The sequence below is a fragment of the Poromitra crassiceps genome, assembly GCF_964638095.1.
Source record: "Poromitra crassiceps genome assembly, chromosome: 2".
Classification (NCBI taxonomy): domain Eukaryota; kingdom Metazoa; phylum Chordata; class Actinopteri; order Beryciformes; family Melamphaidae; genus Poromitra; species Poromitra crassiceps.
In genome coordinates this window covers 79,514,068-79,541,294 of record NC_139624.1, presented here as the reverse complement: position 1 = coordinate 79,541,294, position 27,227 = coordinate 79,514,068, and the positions used below count along the sequence as shown (strand labels likewise).

Sequence of the window (27,227 nt, the reverse complement as noted above, 5' to 3'; positions counted from 1 at the left end):
CGCTCTCCCTGTCAGTGGTCTAACTCTCTCTCCCCCCGCTCTCCCTGTCAGTGGTCTAACTCTCTCTCCCCCTGCTCTCCCTGTCAGTGGTCTAACTCTCTCTCCCCCTGCTCTCCCTGTCAGTGGTCTAACTCTCTCTCCCCCTGTTCTCCCTGTCAGTGGTCTAACTCTCTCTCCCCCCGCTCTCCCTGTCAGTGGTCTAACTCTCTCTCCCCCCGCTCTCCCTGTCAGTGGTCTAACTCTCTCTCCCCCTGCTCTCCCTGTCAGTGGTCTAACTCTCTCTCCCCCTGCTCTCCCTGTCAGTGGTCTAACTCTCTCTCCCCCTGCTCTCCCTGGCAGTGGTCGGTGTATATCCGGGCTGCGGTACGTAAGGAGAAAGGCCTTCCCATCTTGGTGGAGTTACTGAGGATAGACAACGACAGGGTGGTGTGCGCCGTGGCCACCGCACTCAGAAACATGGCCCTGGACATCAGGAACAAGGAGCTCATCGGTGAGTATTAGACATCTTCCCACTTGTTAGAGGAAACCATTGCATAGGAAACCACTCGGGTACTCGGGTACTCGGGTCCGAGTCCTATAGTCATTTGCAGGACTTGTGAATCGACTTGGACTCGCAGCACTGATGACTCAGACATGCATTTGGGCTCGGAAGTTGGATATGAGGACTCAGACTTCTTAATTAAGTCGCTGATTGATTGGTTGTTAGGCAGACTTCTGCACTGGTGGCAGCAGCCCCTGTTGTGTGTTGCTATAGCACAACCAGAAGAAGCCCCTTTTCATTATTACTACTTGTGTTTTTGTAGACATTGTGCTGCCGTCTGCTCCTGTCGCCTCTGTGGCATTTTAGGTATGCGAGTCAAGAGCTCTTGACATAATGTGACTTACTGTACAATAGGCCTGGAGTCTGCTTTGCCTATTGTAAGTCACATATTAATATGATTGTTAATCCCAGCTCACCTGGCAGCATGATAGTGAATTATGGGCTGCTGCCAGCTTTTGAATCATTCGATTATTTTATTGAGGCAATGAAATGTTAACCATAAAATAGGATCAACTCTATATAATTAGAGATTAATATTAAAAATGACAACCATTATCTCACTAATTAGTGCTTGTACTAGCAGATTTTTATTAGTGTGTGTTGGGATCTTGCCTTGACTAAAACATTGCCCTGCTCCATCAAACCTTGGCTCTCCAGAAGACCCCCAGGCATTTGGGGAGACTTACAGTATATCCAGTATGTCCTGATGTGCTCTAGGAATCTGATCTAGTGTTCCCCAGCTGCCGTGCATTGCCACGCCAACACAGACTGTAGTGTCATGGCTGTGAAGAATATTGTGTTTGGGCTTTTCCTCACTGTCATCATATTTGGGTTTCTATTCCTAATTGAAATTGTTTTAGAGATGATTGAGAGAAAGGCAGAAGAAATGTGTGTGTGTGTGAGAAAGAGAGAGATAATTATTGAATTGTATTATCGTTGATGCTTTGGCAATATTGCTCATCTGACATTCGTGCCAATAAAGCATACTGAAAAAATGAATTGAGAGAGAGAGAGAGAGAGAGAGCGAGAGAGAGAGAGAGAGAGAGAGAGAGAGAGACTGCATGAGATCAGATCAGATCAGATCAGATGAAAGGCTTGCAGTGGGCTTTGAAAGGCAGACTGTGGTAATGAGTGGAACTCTAACTGGCAGCCTCACAACATCAAGGGACTAGGCATCACTAGTTAACCTGACACATTTAGACACTTTCCAAGCGTGTGTGTGTGTGTGTGTGTGTGTGTGTGTGTGTGTGTGTGTGTGTGTGTGTGTGTGCGTGCGTGCGCGTGTGTGTGTGTGTTTGTGTTTGTTTGTATCTGTCTTATCTATACATACATGTGTTTATTAGGTGAGTATTATAATAAGTAGTGTGTGTGTGTGTGTGTGTGTGTGTGTGTGTGCGTGTGTGCGTGCGTGTGTGTGTGTGTGACATCACCCCTCTATCTCTGGTATCTCTGATTATCTCGGCTTCCTGGTGGGCTCAGTGGTGGTTTCTATAGCAACCCCGCTCCCTGCGGTCTGAGGCGAGGGGAGGGGCTTGTGGAGCCTCTCTCTCTGCTCCCCGCGGTCTGAGGCGAGGGGAGGGGCTTGTGGAGCCTCTCTCTCTGGAGTTGGACGGCGGCTTGTATGAGCGGCAGGGAACGCTGCCGGCAAAGCTCAACAAGCCCGACTGTGAGCGGGTTTGACTGGCGCCACTCGGCACTGGATCAAAGGATCATTGAAGCCTTCACACCATGAAGCTGTTTTGATTTTTTTTGCTTTATTTCTGCACAGCCAATCAACTTGCGAATGTATTGACAATCCAGATAAACAAAAAGTTGTGTTCTCAGCAACTCTTACCTGGGTAAATAAATGTATAAATCCAGTGATGTAGTGGTAAATTGTGGGTAAACTATGACCTCCAGTTCCACCAATATAAACAAAGAGCCATTATATTTTCAGAAAGGCATTTCTTTGTTTTCCCCCTTTAAAGTGATACGCCAACTTTTTGGGACTTTCACCCATTTGCCATATCACCCATATATAACCAATATACACAGTGCCTTTACCGTCACTCTCCGTACAGTATACAGTGAGCTACAGTTAGTTAGTATCGCCAGTGAATTGGATGAAACGGTACATCCGTTCAAAGTCACCAAAAACACACATTTCTAACAGCGCCAAAAAGCTCTATCTATGTCCATGTTGTGACTCACCACACACCACGGGTCAACTGGAAAACACTGAGCGATGTGAAGGATGATGTCATAACCACTGATGATGACGATGTGCACCCATGGCACATCGTCTCTAGAGTCTCCACCCTATTTCAAGTTACATTAAATTGCGGGCCACCGAGTTCTGTTGGGTTCGGTATGAACGCATATTTTTTATGGGGTGGGCGTGGGCGGACTGGCTCTAATGACAGGTTGATTTTGGGCTTAAAAAAACCCTGGCCTGCGCGTCACTAGTAGGTGGGTTTCTTCTCCACGTCATCCCTGCATAAAGCGAACTAAATTATATTGCGTGTATGTATGTACACGCACCGATTATGCTTGAAGTTTCAATAACACCATAGCATAACCTGAATACTGAGGCAATTAAGTCAATTAATTAATTTGACCTTTTGGAGTGAGAACAATAAATGTTTTACTCTGGGAATCATTAAAATGCTCTTCTAATTGATTATGGGAGCAGATTGGCCCACATAAATTTAGTCTTTTGTAGCTGCAGTCAAAGATAAAGAAGGGAATTATGGAAAAAAGTAGAAGAAAGATAGACCCGCTAATGGATGTGTTTTTGGTAGAAAGGCAAAACAGATGGAGAAGAGTGAGAAAGACAGGCAGAGAAGATGAACGAGAGATACAGTATAAAGGATAATTGGAGAGAAGAACGTAATCGCTCACATATTCACAGGGAAAATCAATTCCAATTTGTTTGGCGGTTTCATTTGAATACACAGTTAACTTATTAAGTGGCAGTATAACAAGGCTTTAGTGCTGCATGCCATTAGCCCCTGCAGTGTTTTTCTGTCTTTTCTTTAGACAACAGAGACTGACACAGAGACAAAGAGAAGAGAGAGAGAGAGGACAACAGAGACTGACACAGAGACGAAGAGAGAGAGAGAGAGAGGACAACAGAGACTGACACAGAGACAAAGAGAAGAGAGAGAGAGAGGACAACAGAGACTGACACAGAGACGAAGAGAGAGAGAGAGAGAGAGGACAACAGAGACTGACACAGAGACAAAGAGAAGAGAGAGAGAGAGGACAACAGAGACTGACACAGAGATGAAGAGAGAGAGAGAGAGAGGACAACAGAGACTGACACAGAGACAAAGAGAAGAGAGAGAGAGGACAACAGAGACGGACACAGAGATAAAGAGAGAGAGAGAGGACAACAACAGAGACTGACACAGAGACAAAGAGAGAGAGAGAGAGAGAGAGAGAGGACAACAGAGACTGACAGAGACAAAGAGAGAGAGAGAGAGAGAGAGAGAGAGAGGACAACAGAGACTGACACAGAGACAAAGAGAAGAGAGAGAGAGAGGACAACAGAGACGGACACAGAGACAAAGAGAAGAGGTTTTTATTTAGTCTTAGTCTTAGTCCTGCGTCAAATGTCCTTTAGTTTTTTATCATATTTAGTCAACCTCATTCTGTTTTTATTTAGTCAAGTTTTAGTCGACTAAAGCATTTTAGTCTCATCTTAGTCAAATAAAACCATAACTATTCTAGTCTAGTTTTAGTCAACGAAAACTGTTCACATTTTAGTCTAGTTTTAGTAAATGAAAAATGTTGAATCTGCTGATGCGCTTGCACTAGTAATGGTCAGTTGAAACAGTGTTGCCAACTCTTTCCCAAAGAAAGTAGCTAATGGTGACAGTGTCGGTGTACGCCAGTAGCAATGACAAGTGGACCTTATTTACAGTAACTGCTCAGCCCGCAGCTGAGGGGACAAGGGACAGAGGCTGGCTGCGCTGTGTGGAAAGCGCTCAGATATAACGTAGTCAAGCAAGTAGCTGAACATTTTGGGGGGGGAAAGCACTCGCCTACCACTGCGGAGACCCTGGTTCAATTCCCGGCAGTGGTACTTCCGGCTTGGTCAGACGTTCCTACAGAGAGAATTGGCCATAATAGTGCCTCCTCTGGTCCGTCGGGGCACCTGTTTGGGGGAGGGGAACTGGGGGGGGGGGAGTAGCATGATCCTCTCACGCGCTACGTACTGCCGGTGTAACTCCTCGCTGTCAGGTGAAAAGAAGCGGCTGGTGACTGCACATCTATCGGAGGAAGCATGTGCAAGTCTACAACTCTCTGGGCAAGGTGTGAGTTGATATGTGTTGACAGGGAAGAGGTGGACGACCAGGCCCTCCTAAGAGACAAGCCCCATTCAGCCCCTACAAGCTTCACCCACCGCTGTGACTCTAACATACGAGTCAAACACCTTTTTTCCCCTTTTTTTTTTTTTTTTTACATCACGCATCGAAGTGACAAAAGCATTTTTACACCGTCGCCGTTTCAAACACCAAATCTCCTTCTCTAAAAACTCATCAGATAGTGTTTCAGAAGCTGTTAGTGCCAGTAGGTTTGGCAGCGACACCGTAGGGGGAATAGCGGTTTTGATGTGAGAGCTCAACAGAGCAGAGTGAGTGGAGATGAGCTTTGTCTTTCGCACACAATAACCACCTCAAGAGTGTCAAATCCTCTGCAAAGCACTGTGTGGCTAGATGGAGGAGAGAGAGAGAGAGATGCAGAGAAGAAGAGAAGCACTGTGTGGTTGGTTGGTTGGATGGAGGAGGAGAGAGAGAGATGCAGAGAAGAAGAGAAGCACAAGCGAGGCCGCGGAAGACTGGAGAATGAATAGAGGGGTGGGGAAAGAATTAGAAGAGAGGGGCCGGGGGAGAGGAGTGACAGCTAAAGAGCTAGTTCCGTATGTGTGCTTATATTCCAATCCCACTGTAATGTGATTTAGTGGCATATTGACGTCACGGAGACCCATTCTTCTCATCTGTCACCGTTTTGGTCTCTTTCCTGATTTCACCTCCTTCACAGTTTCTTTCATTTGCATAATGTACTGTACTGCCTGTGTAGCAATAAACCAGTCCCATTCACCGCTACACCGTCTGTCAGTGCAATTCTTCCCTATTTACTTACAGATGGTCATTTGACACACATGAATTGGGAACGCTACTTGAATGCCAAAAAGATGCTGGGATCTTTTTTCTTCTTCTTCTTCAAAAAGCGCAGCCATAGGGGCTTGTTTACAACAGGTTTCCTTTAAACACATGTGACGCTTGCAACCAAAGCCAAGCCAAAGTTGCAGTTAAAATCTTGCATGCATGCCAAAATCTGTATATTAATTATTAAATCATGTAATGCAAATAAAATAGATGGTTAAAACACAAAGATTAAAATCCCATGTTTCCTTTTAGACCAGATTACAACCCAATGATAAGAAAAGTCAATCAAATGCATTCAACTTGTTGAGCATTAAAGGATGGCTTTACCGGTGATCAACCCACTTTGTATCATATATAATCTCTGTAATATAAGCACATGGGCAGTGTTTACCTTCTCTCTCTGCGCCAACTGGGTGTTGAGGGCACCGCACTGGACTGGCTCACCTCATACCTCACCGACAGACAACAGTTCATCTCCCTCTCCGGTCACTCCTCCACCCTCTCCTCTGTTTTGCAGGGGGTCCCCCAGGGCTCAGTCCTTGGCCCCCTGCTCTTCATCTGTTATATACTCCCCCTTGGTCACATCATCCGTCAATTCAACCTGGACTTCCACTGCTACGCCGACGACACTCAGCTCTACATCACCACCAAATCCCTCCAGAACCCACCCCTCACCCACATCGAAAACTGCATATCTGCAATAAAAACCTGGCTAACCCACAACTTCCTCCAACTCAACAGTGACAAAACGGAACTCCTCCTCATTGGCACCAAATCCACCCTCAATAAAACTGGACCCATCACCCTCACCATTGACGACTCCACCATCACCCCCTCCCCCCTGGCTCGCAACCTTGGTTTCATCCTGGACCCCACCCTCTCCTTCGATCCCCACGTCAGCTCTGTTGTTAAAACCTCATATTTCCATCTCCGCAATATCGCTAAAGTCAGACACTGCCTCTCCCCCCCTGCTGCCCAATCCCTCATCCATGCCTTCATCTCCTCCCGCCTCGACTACTGCAACTCCCTCCTCACCGGCATCACCTCCCGTTCCCTCCATAGACTCCAGATGGTCCAAAACTCAGCCGCCCGCCTGCTCACTCACACCCGGTCCCGCGATCACATCACCCCTGTCCTCCACTCTCTCCACTGGCTCCCCGTCAAGCAACGCATCGACTTCAAACTACTCCTCCTCACCTTCAAAGCCCTCCACAGCCTAGCCCCCCCCTACCTGACTGACCTCCTCATCCCCCATCGCCCCTCACGTACACTCCGATCCTCTTCTACTGCCACCCTCACCGTCCCCCCATCCAGACTCAAAACCTTTGGTGACCGTGCTTTCTCCCGTGCCGCACCCCGACTTTGGAACTCCCTCCCCCAGACCGTCCGAGACTCTCCCTCACTCCCCACTTTCAAAACCTGACTTAAAACCTATCTGTTCTCCCAAGCTTTCAACCTCCCCTACCCCTGACCACCTCCTCCAAACCATCAAAAATAAAAATAAACAGTAACAGCCGCCCTCGGATCAGATTCTGCCTCTCAAGCAGAACTTCTGGGGCTCTGTTGTGACGCGTTGTGATGTAAAACGCGTCACAACGGAGCGCTTTGCCAGAGGAGGAAATGGGAGATCTCCGTGAGGAAAACAGAAAGAGAAGGTAAAACACTGCCCATGTGCTAATATTACAGAGATTATTAATGATACAAAGTGGGTTGATTAAGTGGGTTGATTACCGGTAAAGCCATAGAGACATGCATGTCTGGGAACGCCCACAAAATGTTGAACGGCTGGCACGCGAGTGGGGTAAAACCGCCCATATATATGGGCTGACTTACCAAAAGACGGTGCTGCAGCTCTAAACTACATGTTTGGGGGTTCTACAGCAAGACGTCTGCTCAGATGTGCGTTTACTGCGGTGGTTAAATCCCAGATCGTGTCTGCCTGGGCTGGGCTATCAGCTAAATTCTAACTTTGCTGAATGGATAGAACGGGGGTTTTTACCCCACCCTGACCACGCCCCCAGCCAGGCTGAGCCAGCTAAACCAGCGTCTATGACGAGACCTGGCCTCAACCTATCCTTTAAAATCAGTTAGTGATAAAATGTGTACACACATTGAAGGAGAACCCTACAGAATGCCACGGCTGGATTTAGAGACAGTACAAGAACACGTCAATACAACAATAACCGGTCAGCTTTCCTAAACACCAGATTTGCTGGCCACTTTCCTCCGTTTGAGCCCATCGCCCTCCAACATCAAAGAAGCTGCTCCAGCGTTTACATGAAAGTGGCTGTGGATCAGGGAGCGCTTGTTTTGGTGCACGCCCAAGTTTGATCAGGATGTTCCCATGTGTAGCGGCTCCAGAGATCGATTGGAATCGCGTCAAACAAAACGCCTTGAGAATTTTGATAACAACTGTTTTTCCCCCCCTCGTTTTCTTGCTGGAAGCAAGAGTGCTCTGTGCTTTGCCTCATTCTCTCCCTCTCTCTTTGCCTCTAATACTGTAACACTAACAAGTATTATGTCAGTATGAAATTTTATGAAAATCAATAGCAGAAATATCAGCCTCAAAGCAGCACCCCGTTGTCGTCGCTATCTTTAACAGAAACAATACTGATAAAACAGGATCAACTGCATAAAATGTGTGAAACAATAGAGTGATATACTAACAGTCACAGTCACTCTCCACTCTTCTCATTACTCTTCTTTTTCTAAAAATCTTCTGCCACACCCTCACCCCTCATTTACTTACGCGTCCCCTCCTACTCCTCTCACCTTGTTCTCACTTTTTCACATTCTCCACCTCCCTCTCCGTATTGTATACAACATGAATGTCTCTCGCCCCTCTCTGTCTCCCTCTCATCTGTTTCTCCCCCGCCCACGCCTCTCTCTCCGTCTCCGTTCAGACGTGAGCTCACACCGCCGCACCTTCCCTCGCTCGTCTCGCGTTGATGACATCAGTGCCGCGGAGTGTTACTGTGGAAACAGAACGACAGCGCCGCAGGGAGGTCACTAATTACAGGATTGTGAGTGTGTGTGTGTGTGTGTGTTCACAGGAGGACCCCAAGTCACTTTATACACACAGACAAGGTATAGATGACTCCGTCACATGCTTCAAGCCTTTCATTTGATCATCTAATGGCAATAAATTCATCAACTTTTCCTTATATGATTTATAGTTTATTTTGTAGATCCAGCATGCAGAGTCATGAGTTGAATGTGTTGTATTGTCTCTGATTCTCATCTAATTTTCTCTCATACACACACACACACACACACACACACACACACACACACACACACACACACACACAAACACAAACACAAACACAAGCACACACGCCAAACATGCGCCAAACTATCATAAACATACAAGATAGCACTAAGTAGGGGGGGAGAGAGATTACACACTTATCACACTTTGTCGATTCCCAGACAAACCAAATATTTTTAGATCCCCAGAGAACCAACCATTTTGTGTTTTCCTCAACCATGCCAACGTTTATGTATCTGGCTGTCAGCAGACTGTACAGTGGCGAGTGAATGACTTTGGGAGGCTGGCGTTTAATCACATACCAACACACACTCGTCTTCCTGTTGCAGCTCTATAGCCACTTCTTAACATGCAGTGGAATCCGTATTATAACCCGCTCCTAGCCGGTTGGCCTGCATGTTAAACAACAATTAGCCGGCCTACGGGCACTCCCGCGAGTCCATATCATATTCATCTCGGTCGCCGGTGTAGGATCCGGATTAGCGCAAAAGCGGATGCTGTTTAACTCTGGCAGGTCATGATCCAGATCATCTCGCTGTTATGTGTGAGTGGGCGCGTGGTGGCACTTTACAAACCATTAATGTCCCATCATTATTTTCATGAATGGACATAGCGTTAGTTACGTGGCTGGATTATTTGGAAGAGAGCCAATATAGGTGAGTAAAAACTAAAAGTTGAATCCCCCATCTGCCAGTTTAAAAATGCAACAAGAGAGATGATAGCCTACTAGAGTTGCGCGATCTTGACCTCAGTCAGATCGTCAATCGCCACCCTTTGACATCGCCAATACATGATGTCATCGCGCAAACACATGGCTATATATTATATGGATGTTAACGTCCATATTAATTAGCTTCAGCTGCGCTCTTGCTGTAGGCTACTTTGCTAACTTAGCATCGATGCTAGCGGGACTTACCCAGCTATCGTCATTGCCTGCTTTTACTGCTACTTGCTGGTAATAATCCCATCATTCCCATGTCAGAAAAAGTCTCCAGATTTGTCGCTAACCTTAGTCTCTTCTGAAAAGTTTTCTCGAGTTGGATGCTGCCAAGTCTATTGTGTGAGGCAGCCATTTGAGGCAGGCAGTGTTGTGTGACTGAGCGTCCACACTGCGGAGAGAGGAGAGGAGCTGACTGACTGACAGCCTATATCGAGACATAGGCCTAGCCTAACTTTTGTGGGGAGAAATACATTTAAAACTAGTCAGATATGACTTGAATGCCACTTGTAAAATAAATCACCCACAGTGATTGACGACGGTGCGACCACTATTTTGACTGCGTTCATTTTTGGCACAATGCCACCCCTCGTATTGCCTGAATTGTTGGAATGGACCAACAACGGCTCATATCCAGTTGTTTCTAAACAAAGACCCCTCATGTTTAAAAAGGTAAAACCGGAAAATATCCTGTTCTGACTAGCCAGACATGATCCAGACTTCATGTTTAAAAGCCACTTATGTATGTGATTCCTGTGTCGTCTCTGGGATGGGTCTCCTGTGTGTGTGTGTGTGTGTGTGTGTGTGTGTGTGTGTGTGTGTGTGTGTGTGTGTGTGTGTGTGTGTGTGTGTGTGTGTGTGTGTGTGTGTGTGTGCGTGCGTGCGTGCGTGCGTGCGTGCGAGTGAGAGAGAGGGTCTAGCTTGCTTTTTATCAGCACACTTTGTTCTACACACAGTCATTTGGAGAGCTTCGCAGTGAGTAAAGCAAGAGCGATTCCGGTACAAGAAGCCAAGTCTTGCTTTTAATTTTGACTGAAGATAACAAATGCTGAGAAAAAGAAAGTATATTGTCTCACCATATGCCAAGGTATTCCTAAGAGGTGACTGTATCCAGAACGGAACCATTAGATGTTGTGATGCTTCCAGCTGGGATAACAGGCTTCTTTCCAAACCACATCATTTTTGTTTTAGATGTATTCAAAACAAGGTTAAGACTAGAGAAAGACACCTGAATACAAAAAACCATAAGATGGCGTCGGGTGTGTTTGGCGCTTCAGTAGCTCTACTCACCTATGTGATATTTTTAAACTTTATCGGTTTTACTGATTTTACCCCTCACTATTTTAGTTGTGATAGTGTTAATGAAAATCTATGCCTGCCCAAGCAGGCCCAAACAAATTCGAACAAATTGATATGGATGACAATATGCTGGAGTGTATAGGGGTTACCATTACTCTATCACCTGAAATGTCTTTTATTGTATTTGCAATTTATCGGCCTCCTACTGCAACAATTTGTTTCTTTGATTCTTTATCTGCAATACTGAAAAGACATGATGGTAAAGAAGTCCTATTAATGGGAGATTTAAATTTTAACTGGCTAGACAAAGCACGCCGAAAGAAACTTAAGGATATCACTAAAACTTTCCAGATGACACAAATGGTAAATAAACCTACAAGAATAACAAAATCCTCCCAAACGCTACTGGATTTGATCTTCACAAATAAAGCAGACAGGATCACCAAAACATACAATTTAATCACTGGACTCTCTGATCATAATCTAACACTAATTGCTAGAAAGTTGACAAAGACACGCTACAGGTACCAAAATGAGATGGAAAAGAACTCCAATATCACCTTCATTCCCAGGAAGGATCTAGAAACCCTTGAGAATGAAATAAAGGAAACTAAATGGAATGATACTGTCACAGATCAATCCTGTGAGCAAGCATGTGATGATTTAATATCTGCTATTAGACATATTCTACTAAAGTATACCAAAACAATGGCCCGGAGGCCTAATTCAAAACGCCGTCTGCCTTGGTTTAATAGTGACTTATGGGACCAAATGAGGAAAAGAGATGCAGCGTTGAAAAAGTCACTCAAATCAGGTCTAAATACTGATCGTCAAATATATACAAGTCTGAGAAATAAAGTCACCTCACAACTTAGAACGGCTAAAGCAAATTTCTTTCTTGAAATAATTAGACAAGCAAAAGGTAATAGCAAAATAATATGGCAAAACATTAATAAATTAACTGGAAAGGAAAACCCCAAGTGTGGCAGCATACAGCTAAAAGTAAATGGTGTCACACTAAACAATAGCTTAGCTGTAGCAACACACTTTAATAATTATTTTATAAATTCAGTTCTTGAACTGGGCCAGAATTTTTCAAATAGCATTGCTCACCATCCCCTAGTCTCAGTGCTTGACCAATCAGCTTTAACCCTGACACCTATAAATGAGGCAAAGGTCAACAAAATCCTCTCAAACCTATCAAACAGCAAAGCAAAGGACATATATGGTCTGGATACAGCACTACTAAAAAAACAAAAAGAATCTTTAACTTCCCCAATAACTCAAATAATAAACAAATCCATTAACGAGAGCACTTTCCCTAGTGTCCTGAAACCTGCTATTATAACCCCTATACATAAATCTGGAGATAAACAGGAGACAAGTAATTACAGACCTATCAGTATACTCCCCGCCATCTCTAAGGTAATGGAAAAGGTTGTAGCAGAACAATTGATTGCACATCTTGATGCAAATGCCCTTCTACACCCCATGCAGTTTGGCTTCAGGAAAAAACATTCAACTGAAACAGCCTGCTGCTATTTCCTGGAAGTCCTTAAAACAAAATTAGACAAAGGAGGTGTGGTAGGAGCAGTCTTCCTCGACCTGCGTAAGGCTTTTGATACAGTACAGCACGAAATACTTATAAATAAACTGGCAAATTACAACTTCTCCTCATCTACACTAAATTGGATTAAATCCTACCTAAATGGCCGCCAACAGTGTGTACGGGTGAATAATAAATCGTCCCCCCTAAAAGCCTGCACAATGGGAGTGCCACAAGGCTCGATACTAGGACCACTGTGGTTCAGTTTATATATAAATGATCTCCCATCTGTTTGCAATGTTGCTGAAATTGTTATGTATGCTGATGACACGGTAATATTTGCACATGGGAAAAACGCAACAGAAGTCGCAAAATTACTAACAAAGGAAATGGAAAATGTTGCAAAATGGTTAAATGACTCTTGTCTCACCCTTAATGTTGGTAAAACTGTAAGTATGTATTTTACAAACCGTAACAAACTTATTGATTGTCCTGTTATCTGTGTAAATGGGCAAAAAATTAAGAATGTGTCTGAATTTAAATACTTGGGTGTCACACTTGATCCGACCTTGAACTTTAAAAAGCATATAAAAAAATTAGCCAACTCACTGAAGTTCAACCTTGCAAGCTACAGACACATAAGGAACTCCCTTACACTTGAGGCATCTTTTACTTATTTCAATGCAATGATACTCTCACACTTTTCATACTGTATAACAAGTTGGTCTCAGGGAGGAAAATCAGCATTAAGACCACTTGAGTCTTTGTATAAAAACGCCCTCAAAATCCACGATAAGAAAACACGTCGCTATCATCATTGTAATATACTCAATAAATATAATATGCTGAATTTTGGACATCTGATCATGCACTCAAACATCTGCTTAATTTTCAAGATCATCCATAACGCTGCTCCTCCCCCCTTGAGGAACCTTATTTCACTCAGCTCTGAAATAATGTCTCGACCTACCAGGTCAACAACTCGGGGGGAGTGCAGAATCCCACAACGTAAGACTTCTTTTGGACAATCATCCTTCACCTTCACGGCAATAAAACAATGGAACAGCCTTCCAACAGAACTCACAACACCAACAAACTTTCAAAGTTTCTCCCGCCAAACAAAACAGTGGTTATTTGCACAGCAAAGTTGCACACACCTTTAAAATAGAGCTATTGTCTGTGTGTGTGTGTGTGGGGGGGGGGTATTCTAAAGGTTTGTGGGTATGGGGATGCAGGGATGATTGGATTTTCTGTTTACTAGTGTTTTGTATCTCTTAACGTGTAATTTCCTTATTTTTTAACCTTTTTCCTACTATGTTTCAGATTCTATTTTTCCTACTGTTTTAAGCTTGTATTTTACCTGCCCAGGGACTACGGGTGGAAAATAGCATTTCTGCTATAACCTGGTACGATGCATCTCTCCCTATTTTATAGGGTTAATGTTCTTGTACACTGTCCCTGTATTATAAATAAAGAAAATTCAAATTCAAGAGAGCGCAGAACAGCATCAGGAGAAGGTCCAACTGAATATAAAACTGTGTCAATCTTAGAATTTCCTACTACATTAGCAATGTTATTTATGTTTAAAGAGAACAGAGTGCGGCCAAGAATAGAGCCTTGAGGTACGCCTTTAGTGACAGGCGTGGGCTGCGACAGGTGGTGTTCTGATTTAATGCACTGGGTTCTACCAGACAAATAGGCAGAGAACCATACTATGGAATGGTTGTTAACACCAATGTTATGTCTAACTGCCTGTGGGCCACGTGACACATGAAGTGGTGAACAGAGCGATCGGCCAACAATAACATCCATACACATAACCAGCAGCCTTTGGTCTAAGCTTGCACCTGTGTGTGCTTCTGCAATAAAACAGGTGATTGTGTACTCGTGTTCAAAATGGCGCCCCATGACATCTTGTGATTGCAGTTGCAAAGCTCCACAATGTGACTGTATTCAACTTGCACAGTGGGAATTCTGTATTCTCTATCTCTGTGAGGATGTCTGCATATACTCTGTGTGTGTGTGTGTGTGTGTGTGTGTGTGTGTGTGAGTGAATCTACAGTATACCTCCTTCCACGCAGTGCAGCATCTCTTTCATGTGTGCAGCATGTCTTTATTGAAGCCATAGGTCCCTCAAAGGAGAGGGATAACCCCCATCTGTCTCTGTCTGTCTGTCTGTCTCTCTCTCTCTCTCTCTCTCTCTCTCTCTCTCTCTACCTGTCTCTCTCTCCATCTCTCCTCTGCAGTTTACTGCTGTAGACCTGTCACCCACAGACATCAAAGGGAGGCACAGAGGGCGAGATATAACTGGTGTGAAAAGCACCAAACACAGGAAGGCCGAATATTCCAGCACAGAAAGCGACCGTGTGCCACTTTGTAATTTACCTCCATTTCTGACCTCCTTAAACCTGTTGTGTTTCAGCCCTCAGTCGTCTCCTCTGATTTTTCTCCTCAGTTCAAATGAATCCTCCTTATATCGCGTTGGGGAATCAGAGTGTCTTTGGAGGTCATTCATTCTTTTATGGCTTGATAAGTGTGGTGATTATGATGATGGTTGATGACACTAGTCTGTGATCTATGCCTTCAGTGTTTTGCAAATGTGCCCATTTTCCAGAATATTTTTCAGAATATTCTTATTTTATGTTTATTTGGATTATAGTCAGGGGAAAAGGAGACAATTTTGAGTGAAGATATTGATGTGTGAGGATATATCCAGGTTTGTGTACATTTGTGTTGATCAGAATCAGAAAGAATCAGAATCAGAAAGACTTTAATGATCCCCGGGGGGAAATTGGGACAAGTTACAGCTGCTCTCACTCAGGCATGAATATCCACATAACACACATAGCATAACACAGTATCACACAGTATCTCCCTAAACGTACATAGTCAATACAATAAGTAAAATGCAGTAAAATGCAATAGAGTAAACTAAAATAAAGTAGAGTAAAGTAGAATAAAGTAGAATAAAGTAGAATGTACAGTACGTATCAAATTGCAGTTATTGCACACTGGAGTTATATTAAGTCAGCTTGCACATTACATGTGGCTTAGCTGGTACAGTTAACCTATCGGCTGACTCAGTCTCAGGGAGACTGAGTGTCTCCGAGGTGCTCTTCTTAGTGAGGCATTAAAGGATGGGTTTTCCGTGGGGAATATGAATATATATTAAATCTCACGCCCCTAAGGTTTTCGAATCCGTTGAAATTTTTGAAATTGGATATTCACTGCCAGAGATATCAAGCATCTCTCACATATTTTTTGGGCCAGCCGACGCGTTTCGCGTCATCTGGCCTAAGTCCGCCTTGCGGAAGTCGTGCACCTATGAACTACAACTGTTGTTGGCCATGGTCCCGCCTCTAGAGGTCCTCCACGCCCCTTCAGAGGCCTTGACCAAAACAAAAACGCAGCCATCTTGTCAACCGCCTAGCCTGCTGTAGCTAATATTAGCTTCCCATAGTTCCTTGCAAAGAGACCATTATCTCGGGAATGGAAGCACTAATCGACACGGGACTGGCGGCATTGGAAAGCTCGTCAAATTTTACATCTAGTAGTAGGTGGGTTGAAGTAACGAAATCAACGCTGAGCAATGTACCCGTTTTTACACATTTTTACAGAAAATAGTTACAACATCAGATGCGCGTAACTCCTACGAAAATGCCTTAAAATGCATGAAAAAAATTTTATGAAGACATCTCCCGACATATATACTACCGTTTACATTTGGTGCAATTTGGAGGCAATTTTATTTTCGATTTATTTCTTGTTCTTTGTATATTTCATTGTCGAAGCCTTCTTCTTCTTCTTCTTTGAGTTTTATGGCGGTTGGCAAACATATATGTGCATTACCGCCACCTACTGGAGTTTGATATCAGCCAAATGCCTGAGGGGTGGGCATAAAAACGAAGGCCACGCGAGCCCAGTGCATTGTGGGAAATGTAGTATTTCGAGTCCCCGCACCCGCACCTCCCCCCCACCACCCCCCCCCCCCCACACACAGAGTGGATTTCGGTTGATATCTCTGTGAGTAAACCTCCAATTTCAAAAATTTCAACGGATTCGAAAACCTTAGGGGCGTGAGATTTAATATATATTCATATTCCCCACGGAAAACCCATCCTTTAAAGAGTCCAATGGCCACAGGCAGGAATGATTTCCTGTGCCTCTCTGTGTTGCATCTGGGTGGGATCAGCCTCTCAGTGAACGTGCTCCTGTGTTTGACCAGCATGCCGTGGAGTGGGTGAGAGTCATTGTTCATGATGGAGCGTAGCCTGGTCAGCGTTCTCTTCTCCAACACCGCTGTCAGAGAGCCCAGCTCCAGCCCATGTCCAACCCAGCCAATGTCATTTTGGTCTGCATCCTGTCTAGGGTGCAGTATTCATATAAGCTCTCAGACACAGAGAGGACTGAGACCTAGGACCACCTATAATGAACATCACACTCACCTCTCCATAGTGGAATATGCCACAGCAACCAACACTTTGTTGCTTTGAATCTGGCGCCCCCTGTGAATAATGTAGTGCATTGCTTAGAAGTCACACCTGGGGCACTGATAAACACTATTTGTCACTGCATTTTTTCAGTAGCAGCCATGTTACCCCAACATCACATCCCATTTCTAAACTGCCTCTAATCTATGCCAGCTGATGCCAACCCAACATGTCTAAAGGCGCCTTCGCATGATAAGCGTTCTGTACTTTTCTCACCGCGAGGTAGAGCGATCTGGTGAGCCGAGCGCAAATCTGCAGGACAAGAGGCGAGGAGTGGCTATCTTCTACTCCTCTGATTGGTTGCGCTTATGAAAGGTCAGTGACGGAGTTTGCATGTTCTCCCCGTGCCCCCTGGGGGTTTCCTTCATATAGGAACCCATCACCAAAAACATGCAATATCCTGCTAGCTGATGTGGTGCCTCCTCTGGTCATTAGGGGCGCCTGTTCGGAGGGAGGGGAACTCGTTGGAATAGCGTGATCCTCCCACGTGCTATGTCCTACCGGTGAAGCTTCCCCTGTCAGGTGAAAAGAAGCGGCTGGCTACTGCCCATGTCTCGGAGGAAGAATGGAGCCAGTTTCGGCTCTCCCCAGATCGGCAGAGGATGGAGCAGCAACCAGGATAAATAAATTAAAATTAGCACTAATGGGGGATAAAAAATTTGATAAAAAATTGTGAAAAAATATTAGTAAAAAAAGAAGAAAGAAAGGTCAGTGATAAGTACGTCAGCGTTGAGATATTTTGAACTCTGGGCGCAGCGCAAAAGTGTCAAAATCGAGCTGTGCACGTCGCCAAGGGTAGCGCTGCCACCCAGTTGAGCAGCACGGCTCTCCCACACAGGAAAACAATGGGACAGCGGGCGCAGAGCTGTTTTACCACAGATCATGTGTAGGGGGCTTTACAGTGGAGTGCATGCTGATTCCACCCCAACACATGTTACAGTGGAGTGCATGCTGATTCCACCCCAACACGTTACAGTGGAGTGCATGCTGATTCCACCCCAACACATCTTACAGTGGAGTGCATGCTGATGCCAACCCAACACATCTTACAGTGGAGTGCATGCTGATGCCAACCCAACACATCTTACAGTGGAGTGCATGCTGATGCCAACCCAACACATCTTACAATGGAGTGCATGCTGATGCCAACCCAACACATGTTACAGTGGAGTGCATGCTGATGCCAACCCAACACATCTTACAGTGGAGTGCATGCTGATGCCAGCCCAACACATCTTACAGTGGAGTGCATGCTGATGCCAACCCAACACATGTTACAGTGGAGTGCATGCTGCTGATGCCAACCCAACACATGTTACAGTGGAGTGCATGCTGCTGATGCCAACCCAACACATCTTACAGTGGAGTGCATGCTGCTGATGCCAACCCAACACATGTTACAGTGGAGTGCATGCTGCTGATGCCAACCCAACACATCTTACAGTGGAGTGCATGCGGCTAGAAGACGAAAAAAGAAAAAGACATGAAAGTGTTATCAAGGCACGTCCAAAGAGACCAGAAATGGGGCTACAACACATTAGAATTAGAATGTTTCACCCACTTAGAAAAAGGCTAAAGATAGACTGGGTCATTGTATGGATCATAGGAGCCTGTGGCTCCTAAAAATGATTTCACATCATTATATTGTTAAAACAGTTAAAAATCGTTGTCAGATATTTGTTTCTCGTTAGCTACTATATCGTTTTGACAATTATACAGGAATTGAAATGTCTTTGGACAAATCGGAGCAATTTATTTTTATTTTTTTTCTGATTTACCCCCTATTTCCTTGCCAATTGTACTTGGCCAATTTCCCCCTGCTGCACCGGTCGCAGCTTCACCGCCTCTGCCGATCGGGAGAGGCGACTAGCACCATGCTTCCTCCGACACATGCGCAGTTGCCAGCCGCTTCTTTTTACCTGACAGCAGGGAGCTTCACCGGCAGGACGTAGCATGTGGGGTGTCATGCAAGCCAACAATCTGAGGGGGTGAACTGTGGCGAATTTTTGCGGCGCCAACATTTTTTGGGGGGGTTGGAAGCCAGATTTAGAGGAATATCTCATTTTAAATTAACAGACTGAGCAGGTGTAACCATAAGGCTATTTTCCAAACTGCTCAGCCTCCTGGAAAGATCCATAAGCACCAGACTACCGTAAGTACATTGCCACTGCCCAGGCTCAATGGACTTGACAAAAAAGGAGACCGTTTCAAAGCAATGTAACACAATGTTTATTTTGGCTGGTATTGCCTTTTCAGAAGGTAGACATCTTTTCTCTTCCATTAGTCTCATCTAGTGTCCTATAGAGCAGGGGTTCCCGACCTTTTTTGTGCCAAGGACTGGTAGATAGGCTACATGGGAAAAAAGTTGCGGACCGGTTGTCAATTTGAATGGTTTTAGTTATATATATTTACTCACCAGGTGGTGACAAAGGGTAAATAACAGCCTTTTGTGTTATACTGTATGTAGCCTATACAGTATTTACAGAGGTGTAGTGCTATCTAGAGAAGTGGGGGAACGCACCTATAATGGGGAGCACCTGCACACGCACAGGTCCCAACAAAGCCCCCCCCCCCCCAAGCCCCCCCCCCCCCCGCGCGCGCGCGCACGCACACACGCTAACGTTCACGCAGCCTATTCATTAATTAATCGTTCGGGGCGGGCAATCGCTTATATCAACGAATTAAACGAGCAAACTCACGGATTCCTCAAGTGCTGCGACCACTGTCACTGACACACGACTAACTTGTGTCCTCTATAAACACTGCAGAAGCCCGTGACATTTGCAGCTCTGAAACTAAAATACGTATATGGGCACAGCAGAGCAGAGTCAGTTATCAACACAAACAGCTAAACAATCTCTCAACCAGCGATCACACAAGTTGCACAAGGCAACTGGCATCTGGCGATGCAAATTGCAATGGGGTGATTAAGCTAACTTTTGATTCAACCGCGTTGAAAAGAAACACGCTTTTAACATTGTTTCTTCATGCTTGTAAACGTAGCCTACCTTTTTAGCAGCTGGTCCGAAAAATGAAAGGATGTTTGGCTGCCTTTTTCATCTTTACTTGTTATAGTGAGGTACTGGTGGAAAAAAAAAAATTTTGATGCTGAAAAAGCCAGTATGTTTCAGTATAGCTTTTATTAAACTGAGGTTTCCCCCGCGCTGTAGCTAGTTAAGGTGGAATGTTTCCTTTTCCTTCAAGCCACGAGTTGATGCTGTGTGAATCATTCAGCCCACCTTAAATATAGTTAAGGTGGAATGTTTCCTTCTTTCTTCAAGCCGTGAGTTGATGCTGTGTGAATAATTCAGCCCACCTTAAATATAGGACGAATGACAACGTTGTCAAGTTTCACTCGTTTTATTGGCTCGACATGCACACACACACTGACACACACAAAACACCCCTTGGAGAAGTATGGGAACGCCGTTCCCACGCGTTACACCGGGACTACACCACTGAGTATTTATGTTTTTGTTTTAACTACAGACATAAATAAATGTCAACTTGAAACTATGTTTCAACTACCATACACAGTAGTGATGCGCGGGTCACCCAGAACCCGCCGGGTCCCGCGGGCTGGGCTGCCCCGCAGGCGGGCTGGGTTGGCAAATTATGAAAATATCACGGGTGCGGGCGGGGCAGGCTCAGAACGTGACAAAGCAACATTATTAAATAATTTAGAGCAATGAAACACGCAGAGTAATTAACCTTAAGGACGTTAACTCTCTCTCACACGTAGGTACACACAATCAGACAGACTCCTGCTGCACTCTCTATATATAGCCTACATGGAGTAAAGAAACACTTCAATGAGGTAGCCTATGTGGTCTCAAAACAAACATTTTGGAAGGATTATTCGCTGTAATTATTATTTGAAGTGTCCATATAATGCCACTGCAGATTTTCTGTTGTGGACTCGACTGTGATCTATTTGTCAACTTTACTGCAACGTGAGTAGGCTGTGAACAATTGAGTGCGCATGACGTAATTAAAAGAAATCAGACAGCGAGTCTGGCCGTATCTGCAAGCCGTGTGCGCACCTGCTGCACTACTACGTTTAGCCTACTACTGCAACATGGCCAATTGAGAGCGCATGAGGTAATTAAAATAAATGGGGAAGAATAAGAACTGTTTCTGTAGCCTGCCTAGTGCCTACCTCTACCTGCTACCTCCATTTGAAACACTGCGCGGTCACGCCATCCGCACTTTGGGGAAGCGTAGTTGGTCGCGCTATCTGAAGACCATGGATTAATTGAAGAAAGACCGACATGAAAGCAGCAGCGCAACTCATGACAACTGTTGTCGCGCAGCGCAGCATGTGAGTGTCTGTGTGTGTGTGTGTGTGTGTGTGAGAGAGAGAGAGAGAGAGGGGGGAGAGAGACAGAGTGTTAGCTACTTTGCACACCTTGGAAGCTCTGCTGTGCTCCTCCTGCGTCCGGAGACATATTACATTAAATTAGCCGTTGCGGGCTGCTGGGTTGGGCTGGGTTCGGAATTTTCAGATATTTTAACGGGGCGGGCGGGGCGGGCTGGCTCCAATGACGGGTTGGGTTGGGGCGGGCCTTAAAAAAACCTGACCCGCGCATCACTAATACACAGCCTATAATAGTATAGCCTATGTTTATTAAAATAAAAAAATAATAAAAAAAATGTACCTCTCAAAAATCTGAGGGGGCAATTTACAATGGGCATGACGCTTCTCATGCTATTCCCACCAGTTCCCTTTCGCCCCGAACAGGCGCCCCGGCCGCCAAGAGGAGGTGCTAGTGCAGCGACCAGGACACATACCCTCAATCCGGCTTCCCACCCACAGACACCAGCCAATCGTGCCTGTATGGACAGATGCCCGACCAAGCCGGAGGTAACACGGGGGTGCGAACCTGCGACCCTCGTGTTGGTAGGCAGGGAATCTAAAATCTAAAAATCTAAAAATAAATAAAGCATTGGAGAAGTATGATAATGAGATAGTTTCCTCTATTAGCCAGGAATTGTCACATTCGCTTTCTTTTTTCACACTCTCTCTGTCTCTCTCTCTCGTTCTCTCTCTCTCTGTCTGTCTCTCTCTCTCTCTCTCTCTCATTCTCTCTCTCTCTCTGTCTGTCTCTCTCTCTCTCTCTCTCTCTCTCTCTCTCTCTCTCTCTCTCTCTCCTCTCTCTCTCTCTCTCACACACACCACCCAAAACTGAATTTGAAGCTGCAGGCAAAACGACCTAATGCTGGTCTATTTTTATGGTGCTAACCAGTCAGTTTTTATTCAGTCCAACACATATTGAGTGAACCAAGGGAGGCTTCAGGAAAGTAACATAGCCACGAGCTTTTGATAGCATGCTTCTCCTGTCGTCATTTGCAGCAGCATTAATCTTACAGCAGCCCACCTTGGGACCACGACCCAGTTGCTGAAAACAGAGTATTAACCCTCCTTTATTCTCAGACAGTCGGACGCTATAGACCAATCAAGACCTTTCATCTTTCCCCACATCTGCCCCGACACAATTACCTCCAGTTTGACTTCAGTAACGCGCTCCCTTCTCCGTCAGTAAACAATCAAATCACTCCATTTTTGATGGTAATTTGAGCTCTTTAAATCAAATCAGCCATTATGGCCCCCTGATGAAGTGCGCCCACAACTCAGAGGGAGCTAGCGTCACGCGAGGCACTGCGGAGCGGGGAGGCGTTATCAGCTGTGCCTCCCCCCAGTGAATGCGACTATTGGAGGAGGTGTGTAACACAGTTTTATTAGACTGCACTGCCATCAGCAGCACAGGGCTTGTTTCTCTCCCTGAGGACATGTGTTCAGGTGTGGCTCACATTTCATCGACAGAGACAATAGATGTAAGAGGAGAGAGAGAGATTGCACTCCAGTATCGTTGATGCCGCAGTAGGAGTTTTAAATGAGGAGTTGCCACACGCTCATAAAGAATGATTCCCACCTCTCTCCTCAGCTCTAACTTCTCTTATTTATTTTCCTTGCATTGCAGTTGCAAACACTCGTAGGTAACAGTAACAGGACTACTGTGGTTTTTTTGGATTGTACCTCTGAGCCATAGGTAGATTTTGCAGGGGGGGGGGGGGGGGGGGCAGGGGTGGATGGCCGCTCCTATTAGCTGAAATATCGCTCTACAACAACACTTGAATTACTGTGTTTCAGAGGCTGTAGAGCTCAGTTTTTGTCCTGATTTCCCCCACATTTTCTCCCCAATTGTACTTGGCCAATTTCCCCCTGCTGCCCCAGTCGCTGCTCCACCCCCTCTGCCGATCTGGGGCAGAGCCATAGACTAGCACCATGCTTCCTCTGACACATGTGCAGTTGCCGCGCCGCTTCTTTTCACCTGACAGCGGGGAGCTTCACTGGCAGGACATACAGTATAGCACGTGGGAGGATCATGCTATTCCCACCAGTTCCCTTCCCGCCCTGAACAGACACCCCGACCAACTAGAAGAGGCGCTAGTGCAGCGACCAGGACATATACACCCAATCCAGCTTCCCACCCGCAGACACAGCCAATCGTGCCTGTATGGATGTTGTAGAATGGAATTTGTATCAATAATCATCATTCTTCTCCTGCATTAACCAACAGCATCTCAAGCCAATATGAGACCGGTGACCAGAGAACCAGTTGTGACATCAAAATAATAATGAAGCCAGGAGTCAGGAGGAAAGTTGTCTCACAAAATTTTATTCAGCCAAACATACATCTTTGGAAGTAGAAGGTTTCTATTTGCATAGAGACTGGCTCCCTGGAAAAGCTGGCTTGTTTCCAGATCAGGAGCCCAGTACAGAATGACACACAGTCAAAGGTTTTATAATGTATTCTCACATATCTCACATAGCATTCTCACATATCTTACATCTCTTCACAAGCTATGTTTTGACCAGCTCACAGAAACAAGGACAGGAGGATGACTGTAGCCAAGACAGGAGTCCAGCAAGGCCACTTCTCTGAGTGAGCTTGTCACTGTGCTCCACTCAGGGCCAAAATGACATAAGCTGTCTGTTTATGTGGAATGGAATTGAAGAATGGAATGAAATATGTAACTATGTGAACCTGCGTCTGCATCTGTCTTGACGCAGGTTTTGAAGGCAACTCTGAGCCCTGCAAGGCCACCATGACAGAGCACAGTGTGAGAGTAGAAAGAGCTGCTAATGTGCCTTATAGGTTATCTGAGTATGAGTCTGTATTGCCTTTGTCTATGTGATATGCATTTATAACTAATAACTCACACCAATAATTATGTGTCTTATGACACGAGGCCAATGGAACTTACATTTTCTCCCACAGTGGAAGAGCTCCGTTTTAAAGCCAGAGTGAAGTGAATATACTGGTATGAAAGTAGAAGACCTAAGGCATCCATGTGGTACCAACCATGTCATGATATCTTGCGGGAATGCGCCTAAATAAGGTAGTGTAGCGGTAGATTCTCTTGCTACCAACATGAGGGTCGCAGGTTCGTGCCACCGTGTTACCTCCAGCTTGGTCGGGCATCCATACAGGCACGATTGGCTGTGTCTGTGGTCGCTGCACTAGCACCTCCTCTGGTCAGTCGCCTGTTCGGGGCGGAAGGGAACTGGTGGGAATAGCGTGATCCACCCACGTGCTACGTCTGGCCGGTGAAGCTCACCGCTGTCAGGTGAAAAGAAGTGGCTGGCAACTGCGCATGTGTCAGAGGAAGCATGGTGCTAGTCTACGGCTCTCCCCAGATTGGCAGAGGGTGGAGCAGCGACCGAGGCAGCAGGGGGAAATTGGCGAAGTACAATTGGGGAGAAAATGGGGGGGAAATCTGGAGGGGGGAAAAAAATGTGTGAGGGGAAAAAATGACAATGGGTTATATTGGCACCCACATGCCTACTTTATAATAGCCGGCTAGTTTTATTTTTTTTAACTTATTTGTTTATTTGGATGGGACAGTGCAAAATCAATGAACACAAAAACCATGAAGCAGATACAATCACCTGGAACATAATAAGAGTGTAAAAATTGTCGGATTTAGCACGAGGCTAATTTCCATCCGTTGTCCCCGAAAGACATAAAACACAGAATACATAAAACGTAAAACATAAGTAGCAGCAATACGTAAAACATAAGTAGCAGCAATACACTCAAAAATACGTAAAACATAAGTAGCAGCAATACACTCTAAAATACATATAGCAGCAATTACACTTACAAAAATAAAAATACATAGTAGCAATACACAAAAAAAAGAAAGGAAAACATGTGGTCACATGACTGGTTGGACTTCAGCCATTGTTTAAGTTTACGTTTACCTCTAAAAGTAGCAAGGGTGGGGCTGTCCCTTATGGAGACAGGGAGACTATTCCACGTTTGACTGCCTTTTATAGACAGGACGTTCTGACCAAACGTGGCCAGTCTACGTTGGACCTTGCAGTCACCTCTGGTGTCTGACCTGGTGCCAAGTCCAATGATTCTGTTTTTGTGGATGAATTCCTGTACAGGAGGGGGAGCTAGTCCATGTAGGCATTTGTAGATAAAACAAGCACTTTTTAAGACTTTGAGATTTTCAAAGCTCAGAAAGAGATGTTGTTCCAGAATGTTACAGTGGTGGTATGACAATGGTTTTCTAGCAAATACCTTGATGGCTCTGTGATAAAGCTGTTCAATAAGTTTTATGACAGTGGCACCTGCAAATGACCAGTTTGTGAAGCAGTATTCAATGTGAGAGAATATCAATCAGTGAAGATACGTTTTAGCTGCATCAACTGTTAAGAAAGGCCGGATTTGTCTAAAATTAACTAAATTAAAATTAATTGTGCTTTTCATTTTTTTGATGCGTTTCTTAAAGGATAGGTTCGAGTCCAAGATGACTCCGAGGTACTTGAAATGGGAGACCAATTCCAATTCCTCCCCCCCCAGAAACACATTGGACCTTGTGATGCCAACTGGTCGTTGTGCTTAACCTTCTCAATAAAAACACAGTTAGCTGACTCAGTGGAGTGATGAGCACGGAAGCCAAATTGTAGTGGGTGGAGTGGGGTGTGACCTTTGTCAAGATGTTTAATCATGAGTTTCGACACCCACTTTTCAGCAACCTTAGATAGGATGCTGATTGGCCTGTAGTTGGCCACTGATATCCTGCTGCCAGATTTAAAAATTGGGGTCACAATGGCCACCTTCCAGGATGATGGCACCTCCTTTAGTCTGATCGATTGATTCACCAATATGGTGATAGGTTTTACTAGAGCGACGGAGTGCGTTTTTATAAAATCTGTGTCCAGGCCATGGGTGTCCCTGGCCTTAGAGCGTTTCAGCGCCACAAGGATGTTTCTTACCTCTTCCTCTGTTATTTCCTCCAGCTCAAAGAGGGGCCCGGCATCCACAGTTGGGCTGGGTGAAACACCAGAGGGGGCAAAGAGTTTTGTTATTTCAAATACACTGTATTATAGCCATTTCATTGTGGTGAGACAATTTTTCAAAACTTCTATAACTGTATAAATTATATTGTGACCTTGAGGATAATATGAGTAGAAGGCAACACACACACACACACCACTTGCTTGTCTTTGTCTTGAGGTGCAGGGAGTCAAATCCCCAGAAGATCCATTTCCAAAAGAAAAGATGTTCCTGCACACACTTCACCTCTGCATTGATTTATTAGGAAGTGTCGACGTTTCAGTCACAAGGAAAGGTGGAGAAATGTCTTGAGAAATTGTAGACTCTGGAATTTTTAAAGGGGGGAAAGGAGTAGATGTTATTTTAAGGATTTTAACAAAATAATTAAACTTTTTTTGTGGGAAAAACCATATCATACGGAAATTATCTTCTTAGTTAAAATTGGCTAAGTGGGTGGCGGTGTGGGTGGGGGTGTGTGTCACGATTGTATCATCAGTGATGTCACTTGCAGAGAACACTTGCATCATCAACTATGCCTGGAGTGTATCCTCGCCTGTGTGTTGTCTATGTGGTTCGGTACGGTTGACATTCACATTCGCTACTGTTCCATCCCCGGGCACGCCAAAGTGTTCCCCAGACCACCTTTTCAAGTGGACCCTGTCATGGTACCCCGTTCCGTGCCCGTGTTGTAAAAGCACCCTAAGTAGAGAGAAGAGGACAAGTGGCGCATCATCTCCAGAGTCTCCACCAAAATAGAGTATTTTTAAAATCATCTTAAAACATGACTTTAGGGGGTCTTTAATGTTGGTGATCTATCAGTTTAAGCTTTTTCTACAGTTCTACAGTCAAAGTAGCT

At 45.0% G+C, this 27,227-nt stretch overlaps 1 protein-coding gene across 1 annotated transcript in view; it reads left to right on the top strand.

Annotated features, from left to right (window-relative positions):
* ctnnd2a (catenin (cadherin-associated protein), delta 2a) overlaps positions 1-27,227 on the top strand; it is a gene marked incomplete at both ends in the record, with an annotated part of 506,376 nt that overhangs the window by 423,703 nt on the left and 55,446 nt on the right. Inside the window, one exon of the mRNA XM_083657360.1 lies at positions 340-490. Within this exon, the coding sequence (XP_083513486.1) occupies positions 340-490 (151 nt within the window). The remainder of the gene's footprint in view (positions 1-339; positions 491-27,227) is intronic.